Source organism: Zasmidium cellare (genome assembly GCF_010093935.1).
Source record: "Zasmidium cellare ATCC 36951 unplaced genomic scaffold M409scaffold_20, whole genome shotgun sequence".
NCBI classification, from domain to species: domain Eukaryota; kingdom Fungi; phylum Ascomycota; class Dothideomycetes; order Mycosphaerellales; family Mycosphaerellaceae; genus Zasmidium; species Zasmidium cellare.
The window spans coordinates 278,620-293,755 of record NW_022986964.1 but is presented as its reverse complement, the minus strand read 5'-3'; the positions used below and the strand labels follow the sequence as shown (position 1 = coordinate 293,755).

The following is a 15,136-nucleotide window of genomic DNA, read 5'->3' as shown; positions in this document are numbered from 1 at the left end:
GGTCCCTGACTGTACTTGTAGGTGATACCCGAAATCGTGGTGGTCATGCCATCTGTTGTGTAGACCGTGGAGTCCTGAGTCAATGTGACCGGTGGAAGAATGACACTGCTTGTCAAGAAGATGATGCTCTGGTCAGTGTCGGTCCACTCCACGTTCGATACCGGAATCTTTGTCGTGGTCACCGGCGCTGGCGTGATTGTAGTCACTGTACAAGAGTTAGCCGAGTGTAATGAGAAGATGGCTGTGGTGAGACTTGCCGGTGGTCTTCGAAACATAGAGGGTGCTCGTGACGGTGCCACTGATCGTAGTCACGTACGGCCAGTAGTCAACAATCGAAGACGTGATCGGGGCTGGAGAGATGGTGTTGGTATACGGCAACGTCCATGGTGGGAACACGAACGTGCATGGTGGCTGGCAGGTGACTTGTGGGTTTGGATCCCCGTAGATCGATGGATCTATGGTGACAACACCGCTACCGTCGCCGCTGTTTCCACCACCACCACCACCAGCGTCGCCGGTATAGTTCAAGTCAATAGCCTGATTCATCAGTCAGCCACGGCATCTGGGAAAACTTCAGTGCAGGACTAACCCAATCGGACGTGCCTCCCAGCCCAAGACCTCGAGCATAGTCACTTCGTCGATCGTACGTCGAGTCAGTCATCCACGAGACCCAATTGCCATCGTAGACCAGAATGTCCCCAGCTTCAAGAGAATTGTATTGCTGAACATCATACTCGCCGCCATTGATGATGTTGCGAATCTCCAAATTGGCAATATAGCCTGGTGTTCCGGTACAATTACCAGGCTGGGCACCACTTGAAGGGCCCGTGAAAGTGCAGGCCGCGGTGTAACAGCCGGGATCCGTCATCTTGAAGCTGCGTCCGTACAATGGCTGTCCGAGCATGATCTTACTTGAGTCGACCTGCGATACTCATTAGTTTTGATCGAACGATAGAGTAATTCGAGTATCGTACTCCTGCTTTGGTAAGCATTGAGAGAGCGGACTCAGTCTCTGTCTGATTGATCTGCGACCTGAGACAGTTGCCATTAGGGCAGCCGGGGTTGGTGAAAGTATTGCCATAATCCCATTGCCTTAACTTGTCAGCGTGGAATTCAAACGTATTTCGTATGCTTACCCATGCAAGTCGTAAGTCATGTAGATGAAATAATCGAGCAGATCGCCCAATTGATCAGCCGGGAAAGCCTTCAGGTAGTAGAACGAAGCCGGGATAGCGATCGATATCGAGTATTTGCTTGGGAGTGCGGCTCGCAGGAGTTTCAAGAACTCGAGATAGTTGTCTGCACTGTCGGGCGAGTCGATTGGGATTGGTTCACCCTGACTGTCCGGAGCGCCCGGATACTGAGTACTTTGTTAACGATGGACTGAAAGATCATATTTATTTGTAGCTCACCTCCCAGTCGATGTCTACACCATCAAGTCCCTCGTCTTGCACGAATTTCGCGACATTGTTGGCAAAGTTCTGTCGGTTTTCGGGCTTGACGGCCGATCTCAAGATGTCGAAGCTACTAGGCTACACATTGTCAGCTTCCAAGGGTAGGACGAATCCGAGAGATAACTCACCGCAGTCGAGAACTCCCATCCACCAAAGGACACGATCTTCTTAAACCGAGTCTCTTTCTTGAAGTCCTACCACGCATCCTCGTAAGGGCTGATTGAAGGCTGGAAGCTGTCGCTCAGATCGGCGAACGCCCAATGTACGATGGTGTATCGGTCGGGAATGGAGCCGACAGATAAATGATCGCAGGGACGCTCAACGCTGAAAGCCTCATAGTATCCGATTCTCTCAAAAGTGGAGGGTCTGCCGCTGGTGATGATGTCCGTGCCGCAGTTGGATATGCAGCCGTTGCTACCAGGCTGAGCTGTGCCTGGGTTTCCCGTGTCGCTAAGGAAAATGTCAGTGTTGGCAATTCTATAGTGCTTTTGCTCCTCGACCTACGCTGGATTCGGCGTGCAAAAGTCCGATGTAATTCCACATTGGCCAAAGATATCACAGCATGCTTTCAAAGGACATTGGTTTAGATCAGCCCATCCAGACACATCCGACGTGGGCTCAGTGTTATTGACTTGGGGGCCGCAGACCGCATTTGGAACAACGGCTGGGAAAGGTGGTCTTCCCGTGCTGAGACAGATCTTCATCCCAAGAAAAATATTGCCACAGCCTTGCCATCCCCAAGTGTTGCGATTGCAATCTTGAATGTCCTCTACGGTCATGCTGTGGGCATCTGCGATGGCTTGGCAGTAATCTCCAGACTTGATGGTGTAGGCGGAGCAAGTTCCATCGGAATTAGGCTGAGGGGAGAAGTCGGGAGGATCGCCAGGTGAGCAGCAGACGTACTTGAAAAGTTAGACTAATACATCCATGGAAGCCCGGCGGAGAAAAGACGCACCTGATCGACTTTGAGGGTGGAACAGAAGTTACCGCCTCCATTGTAGGACACGAGCTCATCCTGCGTGCAACCGCATCGTTCGGCGACGGCATAGCAGCCATCACCAGCTTGAACTGCAGATGATATTGTTAGCGGTGTAAACATGTGAGGATTGTTGTCATACCTTGAGTGTATTTGCAAGTATCTCTTGCATGCAGGGACCGGCCTTGCAGACCATCGCCATCGCTAGTCACAGTATCAGGATCGACAGAGACTTCCGTCCCTGATACCGTGCTGAGCTCAGGTCCGCTCCAGGCAGTCTTCGAGTCCCCGTCGACGCACTGGGCCTCGTTCCAGCTCCTCAAGGCATCTTGCACCGCGGCAAGACCATCAGTGTCGGCAACAGCAACACCAAAGTACTGCGAACTGCTGAGGTTCGTCGCACTGCAGGTCTGGACAGCCAGCCGCTGCCCATTTCCCTGGCCGATCCGATCGCTGAAGCCATCGAGGACATCACCAGCACTCGTCTTGTCGATTTGAGAGCCAATGTACATTCCAGCGACAACTGGCTGCTTTCAAGCAAAAACGAGAGTTGTGTCCGATGTCGTGGCCTCGGCGTAGCGTTGCAGTGCTTGAATTGCGTCTTGTGCTGCTGATGCCTCGATTTGGCCATCTTGCCAGGTGGTGAGCGTCAACTGGGGAGCGGATGGAGCTGTGTCGTTGATAGCAAGGTTTTGTCGTCGATTCAGATTGCCAGCATGTTCAGAGCGTTTTGTGATTCCGGCCTGGGGATCCGTGATCGTTCCACCTGAAGCTGTACATGCACGGAAGTAGACGTGAGTGTTGGGATCATCGATCTTGTTGTAGATGTTGGTCTGGAAGACAACAGTCCCGTTGCAAGCATCCAGTTGTCCGAAGTCGTGATAGTATGTCCATGCCGAGGAGTCCGACCCTGTAAGGTCACACTTTACTGGGCAAGGTGAGATCGCCGAGTTGAATTGTGCATTGGTTTGCCGAGCGATCAGTCCAAGACAAATGAGACTTACCAATCTCGAGGGCCTGCTACTCTCGACTGAGGGTCTCATCTTGAACATTAGTTCAGGAAGTATCTCGCCTCAAAGAGAGTGCAAGACTTCGTGTATTTATGACATGAGCAAGCCGGACGGCATCACCACGGCAGAACGTCCGAGCAGACTTGTTGAATATTGGCTTCTCCGCCGGTGAATACAGAGGGAAAGTGTAGATGACGCTGTTTTGCAGAAGGTCGTTCAACGGTCTTCGACGATGACTCCATAGGACATTGGTAGCTCTCTCTGCCATGCCGCTGAATGCGCCAATGCCGCATAAGGGTATGGCCATCAAAGTTTTCGCTGGCCATGTTCACTCGCCGCTATGTGTCAGTCCTCGACGAAGAAGAGCATCGGGACCAAAGGCTGATGTTGAATACTCCTCAGCTTCGTACATGAAGCTCGAAACGGCATAGCTAGCATGCCTGTACCCTCGTGCGAACCAGACCCACGGACTACTGCCGTCCGCTATTGTATGCATGTAGTAGTGCCAAGTCCCGCCGGTCTGTACATCTTCAGCGAGTCGAGAAGGTGCCATAGCCAGTGGCAATCCAGTCAAGAGAGGGTAGGTGTTGGTTTTAGACGAAAGGGGAAATCTGCAAAGCCTTTTCCAGAGTCGAGCCAATAGGTGGGTGGGGCCGCGGATGAAAGGCCGTCTGCGTCTGGCTATGTACGTCCAATGTGGTCGCCAATTGCAGATCGATGTGGAGGGTATTTGCTTGGTACAGTAGCTGAAGGAGCTGAAGTCGGCACTTTTGTCTTGGCAGGCACGATGGAGGGCCATGCTTTGCCACCGATGTCAGCCGAGCCGGACGCACGTCCGCTAGCCTGGAAGCTTCTCTTTCGATCCTTTCGACATCATCCTTTTGCCGTCAACATCAAGCTTTTCTTGCCTGGGGACAGCTCTGGAATCTGGTGCCTCCGCTCTCACAGTTCCGCGAAATACAGGCGAAATGCCTTCAACTGACGCAGATGCGTCTCACAGCTTCGATCTACCACTCCGTGGTGGAGATGGATTGAGCCAACAACGGAAGACCATCATTGAAAATGCCCTTCAAAAATACCGGAATCGAGTCCTCGAAATCAACATGGCCACCCTAGAAGCCGCCATCTCAGATCTCGAAACTCGCGAAATCAAACCCATAGAATTCTGGCCCTCAACCCCCAATCTCGGTCCCGAAGAACTTCCCAAACGAAGAATCGAAAGACTCGAGCAGGATTACGGGATCCGATTAGAACATCCCTCGGATCGTAGTATTACGTCCATTCGGGATTTTCTGAGTGAGGATCGAGGGGAAAATCTCGTGAGGAGTTGTCGGTTAGACGGGATAGTTCACGGAGAAGTTGACATTGAGGCGCGGGAGGCGTGGATCGAAAAGACGGAGGAACAGACCCGAACAGCGGAGAGGACGGAGGTCCATCCCGACGGTCTACCGGCCGAGTTGAAGTATTTGATGACTCTGGTCCGCGGAATCTGCGGCAATGGACTTCCTGAATATCGATACTTCGGCGAGCTGCGCCAGATGAAATTCCTCACCGATATCGATGGCGAGGAAGCGGAGGGAGAGGAACCGAGGGACTCGGGATTCGTGACGGTGCCTAGGACGGACGAAGAAATTAGCCAAGGCCATCTTGGCGATATTCAGGGAGAATGGGATGACCATTTGCTTGCGCTTGCAGTTGGGATTGGCAATAGCGGGTTTGCGGCATATTGTCGAAAGCCAGAAGACACCGATGATGCCGATAGGTGGAGGTGGAAGTACGGTCTATGGGATCCTGAATTCGAGACCGCTCTGTACGATACTGTCGAGGAATATTTGGAGTTCTATGCCGATTTCAATAAGCAGGGCGAGGAGGATGGCAACATCGCCGCCGCATAGATTACTGTAATAAAGTCAGCATCAAGTCGATCGCATTTGGCCCTTAACACCCTTTCGAAGAGTTTGAACCTCACCCACTTTGCCTGCGTTGAACGAAGGGCATGGTTCACTCTCAAAGATGAATTATATATCCTGAAAGCTTCTCCGAAACAATGACGCTCACCTCGCTGCCGTCGGTGGCCTACTGCCGACGTCGCCACCATCGTCACATACTGTTGTCGCCCCTGAACGCCACAGCACACGTCAAGCTGCGCTGAGCGACTTTTCAGATGAGTGTGTTTTCAACCACGAGACAGTCGTCATCGCGGTACTCTCCTCAATCTTGATGCAACAATTTGATACACTCTGACTGCGACCGCGTCAGGTGTGAAAGCACGTCACACGCCGGCTCGCTGCGGATTCCGTTTGCTGCGACTCTCAAAGCCTTCCACCTCTACACAAACAGCGCCAAAACAAAAAACACCGGCGCATGGTCACCACTGCAGCTATGCCACAGCAGTGGGCCTCTCGCACTCTGTCGCCGAGCCCACCACACCCACGCGACGAGCATCAAAATGAATCACAAAACCGGCCCACCGACGCTCTTGCCACCGAGATGTCCGATCAAGTCACTCCATCACGCCTCCTCGCTCTCCCTCGTGAGCTGCGCGACGAGATCTACGAGCACACCTTCTCCGACACCATCCACGTTCACACCCGCCGCAAAGACATTCGCACCCGGAATGCGGGACTCGCTACTTGCAAGCAGATCCGCCATGAGGCGCTGAAGGCATACTACGGACGGACTACATTCAGGGTGTCTGATGCTTTCTGGGATCCGCATCTCCACACTGCCAGGTTCCTGAAGTCTGTTCCTCCTGAGCATCGCAACTTCATCACCACCATCCACGTCCATTGCGTCGGCTACGATGCGGAAGACGGGGCCGAATTGTCCGAAGAGAGAGCTGAGCTGGATCTCGAATTGTTTGCACGTCAGAGATGTCTCAAGCTTGAAATTCTGGCGATCCTCGAGAAAAAGCTGGTTAAAGAGGGTACACTTGTCAAGAATGGCGTGCTGAAGACCAGAGTCATGGCTTGGAACGGACGGTTCAATGAGGAGGTCTGGACTGCGAAGCCTCTCAACGAAGCCCCACCTCGTTTCGAAGACGCTGAATAAGACGAGAAAGCCAGTCCATTTTCGGAGAGGTCGCAATGAGTGCGGAAGGGACTTGCGCGCGAAAGCGAGGGCGGAGCGAATTGTGCATGCATACAAGCAAGCACCTCGAAGATCATGCAAAGGTTCAGATGGTATCCAAGTGAGTATTGAAAGGGGGATCAGACAGCGGACCGTACATTGCCAAAGTATGTGAATGTACACTTTGTACGCTACAGCATTGTCCATCGAGCGGTCAGAAGTATCTAATTCGCGAACCAACCCAGTCATGACAAGAGTACCATAACAAGTGCGAGAGACGCGAGACGTGACTTCATTCACTTTAGACCACGAGACAGCTGATGACTTAATCATCACATGCAAATCCTTTGATTGCGCTAGTGACTCAGCCCGCGCTTTGACCACCTCCGCCTTTCCACTTGATTTAAAGCTCGTCATCATCTTTTCACACAGCACTCTCGAATATTGAAAACAGGGACACTCACATCGCTATTCCTTTCCGGCTTCAATGGCACCCCAGGCGTAAGTAAAAGCATCCGCGACAGATGATAAACATGCTGACACCTAACAACAGGTCCGGTCTCTTCAAGCTCCCCCTCGAACTGCGCCAACTCATCTACGAGTACGTCTTCACCAAAGAAGTGCGCATCACCTCTCCTCCGCTCTCACGAGATGCTGTCGCAGTACTGAGAAAGCGCGGCGTCCCATGCTTGCCACCGCTCAAAGCCCCTCCTTTCGGCGTCAAACAGAAGAACATCGGACTCCTCGCCACCTGTCGCCAGATCCGCAGCGAAGCCATCAAATTCTACTACCGCTGCACCATCTTCAGCTGTCCGGCCTCTGCGAACGTCCTCCGCACGTACCTCGACTCTATTCCGACACTGCAGTATCAGGAGATCGGGACTATTCATGTCTGGATGCTGTTCAAACTCGGCTCGAGGAGGGACACTGCGGTTGAGTACAGGAGGAAGTTGAAGGCTAAGCTTATCAACCTCGAGGCTGAGCTGCTTCACTCTGGGATCACCATTCGCCCCGGCGCACTCATGGCTCTTGCGCCTCTGTCGGTGCCGAAGGGCGAGCCAAGCCACCATGTGTGGACTTCCGAACCTACGGATGTCGATTTGGAGGATGAATGAATCAAGAAGCGGGAATGGCGAAAGAGCGCGGAAGTCCTAGAGCATTACATCTTGGTAGGAGAGTCGTAAGGAAGCCAGGGAAGTCGAAATAGTCGCGATTCTTCCAGTCAGTTCGTAGAAACAAAAGTTTGCTGGGTCTAGACAATGCCTTCTTTCCTTTTAAAGCCTACAAGACAATACCAGTGACGTGTAATGGCAGGCGGTGCTGCGCCAGTGGGACTGGACACGTCGACGTCACATTGCAAGATCTGTCGGCAAGCTGGTAAGCCATGCCAGATCTAGGGGATCAAATCCCATGTCCCACAGGCTATCTGTTTGTTGAGTCCAGTCGAAGGCTTGCTCTACCCAAGGAGCCAAGAATGGCATCGATATTGAAGTCGTGGGCTGAACACCCGACACCTGATCTTGAAGCCCAACCTGCTGGACTCCAGCGTCTGAACCCGAGGCGTGAGTTGGTTGATTTGGGCGGGAGTTCGAACCTTGTTCTCGCTGAGTTCTGAGTCGCCGATGCTGCGAGTACTGCTTGGGAACGGCGTCAAAAAGGACTCGCAATGTCATGACAAGCCGCTTGATGTGCTCGCCGAACACAGTATACTCTTCCAGCATGGCAAGCGCAAGCTGCCAGGACTCCAGAATGGATGCCTCGGATAACTCGCCGATAATCGGCGGACTGAGCAAGGAAGCATTCAAGACTGTGGCCGCTGTGTAGATGAATAGGACGTTGAACCACCAGGTTGCTGTGCTTCCAGTACTTCTTACATCCTGCGGTCGGTGCCGATTGATGAGTCCGATGCTATCTTGAGCGACCCTGACGCAGGTTACCGCACACTGCAATGAGATTGCGACTGAGAGTGGAGCTGTACCACTGGAGTGCTCATGTGGATCAAGAGCAATGATTGCGGACAGGAAAGGTCGAAGTAGCAAGAGTCGAACGTGAAGGTAGCTGAAGAAAGATCAGTGATACTTCGAATGTTGTAGCATTGCATAGACTGGAAACTTACTTCTGCTCCAATATGACAGCTTGTCGACGCAGCGTAGACATCTCAGATGTCGATTGATACTGGTTGGCTCTCAAACCTATAGGGATGCCGTCGTGCCATCGCTGCAAGCCGCCTTCAATGTCAATCACTGATGGTTTGTTCGGATCCGTTGGGCAATGTCTGAAGTAGCGGTCATACAATTCGTCCAGAGACTGCACTTGAATCACACCCGGGGCACCAAGCGAGTACAGAACCTCGTGCAAGTTACGAAATAGCCTTGTGAAGAGGTTGAAGTGCTGCAAAGTCATAGCGGACCCAGCTCCAAGCTCATCGTCAGGCTCATATGAGGGTAGAGGTACTGCAACGGCCATCCGCTCGCCGGCAGCGCAAGGTCGTCCATAGGTCATGCTGACAGTGCGGTCCAATTGCACGCACCCATGCCAGACTCTGCGAAGAAGCTCTCTTGTGCGAGCATCTCGTACTCGTTCACTGGCTCCTGGAAGATGCAACCCAAGCGCCTGTGAGACACGGATCGACATCCCGGCGAGAATCCAGCATTGATGTGTTTCATTGCTACTTTGGCAGTACATTGCCAGTAGAACAAGGGACTGCACTGTATGCAGTGATGCCATCCCCCAAATATCCAGCTGGTCCATGGCCCGCGAATAGTATTGGGTTGCTAGACGACTCCTCTCGTGCGGAGATACTGCTGGATTTAGCTGGCTTGAAAGTGCAAAGATGGCATTCACAAGGCACAAGAACGGTGTCTGCTCTGACGGCTCGCATTCACCGGTCCAGAGGCAAGCATATTGCTCTTGGGTCTTCTCTCGATCCAGTATCGGGAACATGCAATGAACATCCTCCCAGTAGACATTCAAAAGCTCGTCGGCCGTTTTTCTGAGAGGTAGACTATGCTCTGCCACATGAGTTCTCGAAACCTGGCGATTTGGGAACCAAGACTCCATCCCGCCATGATCGGATGGCTGAAGGAGGTGCCGGCTTTCGGATCCAATCCCTTGGAGGCGCTGCTCGACCAAGGCACTCACATTCTGCATGAAAGTGCCGGCGCTGGAGCTGCCAAAGAAGCCCTCCCGATTCTCCGCACGCTCTGTGGGGCCGATGATCGTATAAACAGGCGACTCCTGATCGTTCTGTCGGACGACCCTGGGAGACAGGTCGATAGTCCCAAGCCTGCCCTCAACATCTGTTCGATCGGAGAGATTCGACCTTACGTGTGAAGGTGGCGGGTTATTGGGTCTGCGCGGAGCGGGTGTTCCGGCAGACGCTCCTGGGTCTCTACTCTCTAAGAAGGCCACACGATCCCGAAGCGCCTGTAGTTCCGAAGTCGAACTTGGAGTAGGAGCAGATCCACTCCATGTGCATTGGATGCCGTTTTTGCGCACTTTACGTCTACATGGCCCGCACACTAGATGAAGTCTTCAGCAGGCTGTTGAATTGAAAGAGTAGGATCGCATGCCTGGTCCTATTCCGTCACATTTTGCCTATTTCCAACTTCATCAATCTTATGATCACATTGAATGTCAGCCTGAGGAAACGCGCTCACCTTTCTGGATCTGCAAGGCTCACAGGCAATCAAGACTTTTTGCCTCTTCGACGGCGGATGTTCCATTCTCGGTGTTACGACCAAAGTGTAACATTCATCCCCATCGTTCCCAAGCCGTCTAAGCTGCTCGGAGTGGAATCAGTAATGCAGTCGCTTGGGAAAAGTCGGAGAGATGACAGCTCCGTACGTCCCCAGTTTCACCGGAACAAGGAGGATGGAACAGCCGTCGTTGAAGTTGTTCTTCTGGCCAATCACATGCAGATCCGCTCCGCGGCGCCACCGCTCCCACGGACTTCACGCTAGCCGCTGCTTCACTCCTTGCTCCCTCCAACTCTCCTTCACTGGCGGTCGAGCTCGTCTGAAATCAAAGGCACTCCGGATCTTCTGCGCAATGGACCACCTCGAGATGCAGCCCTGTACTCTCCTGATCCGGAGCAGCCGCTCTACGACAACGTGCGAAGATGACAAAGGATCTGTATTAACCCGAATGGCTCCAAAAGCCCGACCACACATCACATAAGGAGATGCATGGCTCATCTGCGTCCTGGCAAAAGTCAGTGACTACATCTGGACATCAATGTTCGTCGACCCCAACAAGAAGCAGGAGCTGCTTGGCGGCGAATCACCAAAGATCACACGTGCATTGCAGCTCCGTTTTGCAGGCGACTGGGGCCAGGCAAACTTTCACCGCATCTGCTCCTGGCTCACACAGGAACTCTGCGATCGAGCAGGCCGTGGATCCTCGGTGACAATAAAGAGTCTGCCTGATGGAGGAGTATCAGCGGCTAAAGACCTGTACCTCGGACAGCTGGACCTCTGCCTCATCACGCCAAGCGGCCATACTCCTGCAGCGTTAAACGGCACTGGAATGTTTGCAGCTGCTGGCTCAATGCCAAGCTTGCGGGCTCTTGCTGTTCTACCTCAGAGAGATAGAATGGTTCTGGCCGTACATCCTCGATATGGAGTGCAAACGTGGGCAGATATTCATCGAGTAAAGCCGCCGATGAGACTGGTCACTTCGACAGACGACGGGACCAGTACTATAGGATATCTTGCCGCGAAGTACCTCGAAGCGCACGGGCTAGATCGGGATGTTCTGAAATCATGGGGAGGAGAACTCATCGACGGAGGATATCGCCCTGATACGTGCGTCGACAAAGTCGCGAACGGCGAGGCCGACTGTCTACTGCAGGAGGCAATCATGACTCCTTGGTGGCGGAACTTGATTGAGAGCGGCCTATTGACTCCTGTCTCTGCGGAACCCGCTGCCCTGGAAAACTTAAAAAGGGAGCTTGGGTTGGGAGCTGCCACAGTGCGTGCCGATTTCTGGGAAAATGTGCCACAGGAGACCCTAGGCATGGACTTCTCAGACTTTGCCATTGTTGTGCGAGACGACATGCCTGATGATGTCGCAGGTCTTCTGACTTGGATTCTTGTCAACAAAAGAAATGTTTTGGAATCGCAGTACAGTCACATTCCCCCGGAGCGCAGCCCTCTGACCTGGCCCCTGGATCCGAAGGCTATGGCTCGAACGCACCTCCCTCTCCATCGAGCGGCAAAGCAATTTTATGAGACTGCCGGGCTCATCTGAGGGAAGCCAACAAGCACTTGGCTCAAGTAACAATAGCGATCGATACACCATACTCCTTTCCCACCCAAGCTTTTCTCCCGATCTACCGTGCAATACTTGCTTCAAAGTCTTGTAAGATCCTTTGGCTACTCCATTCAGTGCTAGAGCTGAGCTCGGCAGATGGATCCTTCGTTCCCCTCATCGATTGACTTGACGGAACGTCCGATCCCTATGACGGCTGCTCCGCGAAGGAGCAGGACGGGAGCCGGCAACTACAGTAACCCGGACATAGCTTGTACCTTAGTACTAGGGACCCTTAGCTTGCACTTTTCTGAGATCGAGCCTGGGTGTGTCGCCACGCTCAGAGTTGGAGCTATGGCAGATGATGTATCCGAGACTCGAGCTGGGAGAACTCACTCTTGAAACCACTTCCCTGGTCTTGTTTAAGTGGATGAGCTCTCAAAGACCGAAAGTCCGACTCGTAGCCCACGATATCAAATGTCCTGCTTTGCTCTTGCACAAATCGAGTTGACTATACGTAAATCATCCGTGAAGTCAGACATCTGCAAATCACGATCAAACGATAGGTCACGATCAACATGACTACCAAAAACACCATTCGCCTCCCACCTAGCAGGGCCATAGGGGAACTGAAATCTACCAAACGACACGACCTGACTGCCCCGGCTGATGAGAGGCAAAAGACTTTGCGAGATCTTCTCCTGATCCATCATGGCGCCGCTGCGCCTCTTCGCGAACCGCATCTGATCCTGCATGATCATATGCCTCACGTACGCAAAAGCCAACACTGAAGTCTAGGCACTGGAAGTGCCTTTGATACTAACCGTGATCGCAGATCCTCTGCTCAGCTCTGGACATTGGACAAAGTTCGGAGGTCCTTAAGGAGACACACGACAATGTCATGGAGACGTTGGTCAAGATCGATCATACATTTCCTCGGGGAGAGAAGATCGAAAGAAGTCGGTTGCGGGACTACTTCAAGAAGCGAGAGTAAGTAATGGCCTCGAAATAGGACTTGTGTGAACTCGCTGACCAGGAACAGATATACTGTTGCTTTCATGGACTTCTTCGACGAAGAGTTTCGAAAGAAGAACGGTGACTGGAAGAAGGTCGTACACAACTATCTTTTCGAGCAAGATCGGCCACTCATGAATGGTCTTGTTGGCGGGTGTACGTGAAAGTGTAGATTTGAAGTCTTTCGAGCTAACGAGACTACAGTGGGACACCCAATGATCCACCTTGCATATGCATATGACTTTGAGTGCAAAGAAGTTGCATCTGAAGGCCTCAGCCTGCTATGCACAGACTACAGCGACTTCCACACTCTGCTGGACGAACCGCAGCCGGACACATCCACGTACAAAACTACATCTCTGGTTGAGATTTTCGAGCGGGTATGCCAAGATCCACGTTTCGACAATCTCACTGATCACCCTGGAATCGTCGAGATGGGCAAAGTGATGGAAGGGGCCGGCGCGGCAATAATCGAACACTGGAATGCTTGGGAAGTCACAGATCCATTGCACCAGCTCGAGCAAGCCTGCGATATGGCCACACTCCTCGCCATGAGCACGTACGATGAGCTGCATGAATTCGACTTCTTCCTCCTCCACCTCATGACCTCAGCTCACGCCATGCGGTCCCTCTGGTTGCACATTCCGCCCGAGAAACGTAAGAATATGCTGCGAGAATTCGCCATCATGATCATATCGACATACATATGCCAACAAAGACCTCCCATCCGGGCAGACCTGATCGAGAACGTGGACGTCAAAGGACGAGATTGGGAATGGGTCAAGAAAACAGCGCGAGAGCACCCAGCCGCCAAAATCGACGTGCACTTCTTCAAAGCGATTCGCGCTCCCCTAGGTTTCGAGGAGACTTGGGGAGACAAGGATGGCTGGTATCTCAAGGCTGCCTTGTTGTATTTGGACAATTTCCGGGGTTGGACGGGGTTTGGGGAAGGGATTCCGGGGTTTGATGAGAAGGATGAGGGTTGGTCGGCTCGTAAAGGGCTCGGGCCTGCTCAGAGGCTGTAGAAGGGGGTAATGCATAGTTGCAATGTCCGCATTCAGACAGTGACTTGTTGGCCTGATGATCAGGCTGGGGTTTCCGGAAAGATGCCGCTGTGAGTAGCCGACATGAGCGGTATCAAGCGAACGAGAGCAACGTCGGGATTTGCTGCATCCGCGTCTACGAGAGAGTAAAAGTGTGTCACGCATGCAAGAATCGCATGAAGCAAGTCGTAAATTCGTTCTTAAGTGGCTAGAGTAGGAACTAGGAAATGGACTGATGAAAACCCGATGCGGGGCAGAGACGGATCTTCCGTGCTCAAAAACCGCAGCCTTGTTTGCATGAGGTCATCCATTTCAATGAACAATATCTAACAGTTCGACTTAACCTTGAATACCAACACCACCAACGTATAGTTGCCCAAACTCGATGACCATCAAACACATATAACGAAGCTACGACAACGCAGACGATACTTCAATCCAACGACAACAAAACCACCAACTCAAACCACAACCGACCACTCCCCACCCCAGAAAAATGCCAACAACCCACGCCATCCTCGGCGCAACAGGTGGCGTAGGCAGCGCCATCGTCCACAGCCTCCTCTCCTCCCGCTCCCCAGAAGACCAACACATCAACCTCCTCGTGCGCTCGAAACAAAAACTCCTCGCCCAAATCCCCCGCCTCAAAACCCCACCATCCAACACAACCCTCACAATCTTCGAAGGGACCATCTCCGACCACGACCTCCTCAGAAGCTGTCTCCAAAACGCCGACTGCATCTACCAATGCATCTCCGCCCCGTCCCCCTCAAAACCCACAACCATCTCCTACGACACCGTCAAATCCATAATCGCCGCCCTCGAGGCCATAAAATCCACCTCCCCAGAAACCTACACCCCCCCAACCCTCCTCCTCAACCGCTCCTCGGCCCTAAACCCCCACCTCCAAGTCCCCATCTCGACCCCCTTCTCCCACTTCCTGCACTTCGCCATCCACAACATCTACTTCGACCTCTCCCGCGCCGTGGACCTCCTGCACTCCACACCCGCCTCCCTTCTGAAATACATCCTGCTCGACGCGCCGAATCTCTTCCATCCGTTCTCGCCGGAGACGAAGACGGGGTATGAGGTTGTGACGGAGGGGGCGATGAGTCTTGCGGTGAATTATGCGGATTTCGGGGATGCGGTCGTGGAGATTGCGGGAAGGAGGGGGGAGTTTCGGGGGAGGGGCGTGGGTGTGAGCGCGACGGGGGCGGTGGTGCCGGCTTGGGGGCCGAATTTGTATTTGTTGGCGGTGGGGACTTGGGGGAGGTTGAATCCGTTTGGGTGAGTGGGAGGGGGTTGAGGGTGGCGAGGGAA

General features: G+C 53.0%; 8 protein-coding genes across 8 annotated transcripts; 6 read left to right on the top strand and 2 right to left on the bottom strand.

The window, feature by feature from the left end:
* Positions 1-308: 308 nt before the first annotated feature.
* Positions 309-2,942, bottom strand: M409DRAFT_66900 (glycoside hydrolase family 18 protein; the record flags this gene model as incomplete). The annotated part of the gene is made up of 9 exons (XM_033817156.1): positions 309-350; positions 590-922; positions 975-1,092; positions 1,137-1,360; positions 1,413-1,532; positions 1,583-1,648; positions 1,721-1,904; positions 1,959-2,356; positions 2,679-2,942. The coding sequence occupies 9 exons, from the start codon at positions 2,940-2,942 to the stop codon at positions 309-311; spliced, it is 1,749 nt and encodes a 582-aa protein (XP_033666873.1).
* Positions 2,943-4,408: 1,466 nt separating this feature from the next.
* On the top strand, positions 4,409-5,335 carry M409DRAFT_55340 (uncharacterized protein; the record flags this gene model as incomplete). The annotated part of the gene is made up of 1 exon (XM_033812978.1): positions 4,409-5,335. One exon carries the CDS (start codon positions 4,409-4,411, stop codon positions 5,333-5,335), a length of 927 nt encoding a protein of 308 aa, XP_033666872.1.
* Positions 5,336-5,822: 487 nt separating this feature from the next.
* M409DRAFT_23709 (uncharacterized protein) lies at positions 5,823-6,491 on the top strand (the record flags this gene model as incomplete). Its single annotated transcript, XM_033806913.1, has 1 exon — positions 5,823-6,491. One exon carries the CDS (start codon positions 5,823-5,825, stop codon positions 6,489-6,491), a length of 669 nt encoding a protein of 222 aa, XP_033666871.1.
* A 505-nt stretch (positions 6,492-6,996) lies between these two features.
* M409DRAFT_23708 (uncharacterized protein) lies at positions 6,997-7,624 on the top strand (the record flags this gene model as incomplete). The annotated part of the gene is made up of 2 exons (XM_033806912.1): positions 6,997-7,010; positions 7,063-7,624. The coding sequence occupies 2 exons, from the start codon at positions 6,997-6,999 to the stop codon at positions 7,622-7,624; spliced, it is 576 nt and encodes a 191-aa protein (XP_033666870.1).
* Positions 7,625-7,858: 234 nt separating this feature from the next.
* On the bottom strand, positions 7,859-9,452 carry M409DRAFT_55337 (uncharacterized protein; the record flags this gene model as incomplete). Its single annotated transcript, XM_033812977.1, has 2 exons — positions 7,859-8,567; positions 8,626-9,452. The coding sequence occupies 2 exons, from the start codon at positions 9,450-9,452 to the stop codon at positions 7,859-7,861; spliced, it is 1,536 nt and encodes a 511-aa protein (XP_033666869.1).
* Positions 9,453-10,745: 1,293 nt separating this feature from the next.
* On the top strand, positions 10,746-11,759 carry M409DRAFT_23706 (uncharacterized protein; the record flags this gene model as incomplete). Its single annotated transcript, XM_033806911.1, has 1 exon — positions 10,746-11,759. The coding sequence occupies one exon, from the start codon at positions 10,746-10,748 to the stop codon at positions 11,757-11,759; it is 1,014 nt and encodes a 337-aa protein (XP_033666868.1).
* Positions 11,760-12,337: 578 nt separating this feature from the next.
* Positions 12,338-13,798, top strand: M409DRAFT_55335 (uncharacterized protein; the record flags this gene model as incomplete). The annotated part of the gene is made up of 4 exons (XM_033812976.1): positions 12,338-12,529; positions 12,595-12,749; positions 12,802-12,929; positions 12,978-13,798. 4 exons carry the CDS (start codon positions 12,338-12,340, stop codon positions 13,796-13,798), a joined length of 1,296 nt encoding a protein of 431 aa, XP_033666867.1.
* A 514-nt stretch (positions 13,799-14,312) lies between these two features.
* Positions 14,313-15,107, top strand: M409DRAFT_23704 (uncharacterized protein; the record flags this gene model as incomplete). The annotated part of the gene is made up of 1 exon (XM_033806910.1): positions 14,313-15,107. The coding sequence occupies one exon, from the start codon at positions 14,313-14,315 to the stop codon at positions 15,105-15,107; it is 795 nt and encodes a 264-aa protein (XP_033666866.1).
* Between the last annotated feature and the right edge of the window lie 29 nt (positions 15,108-15,136).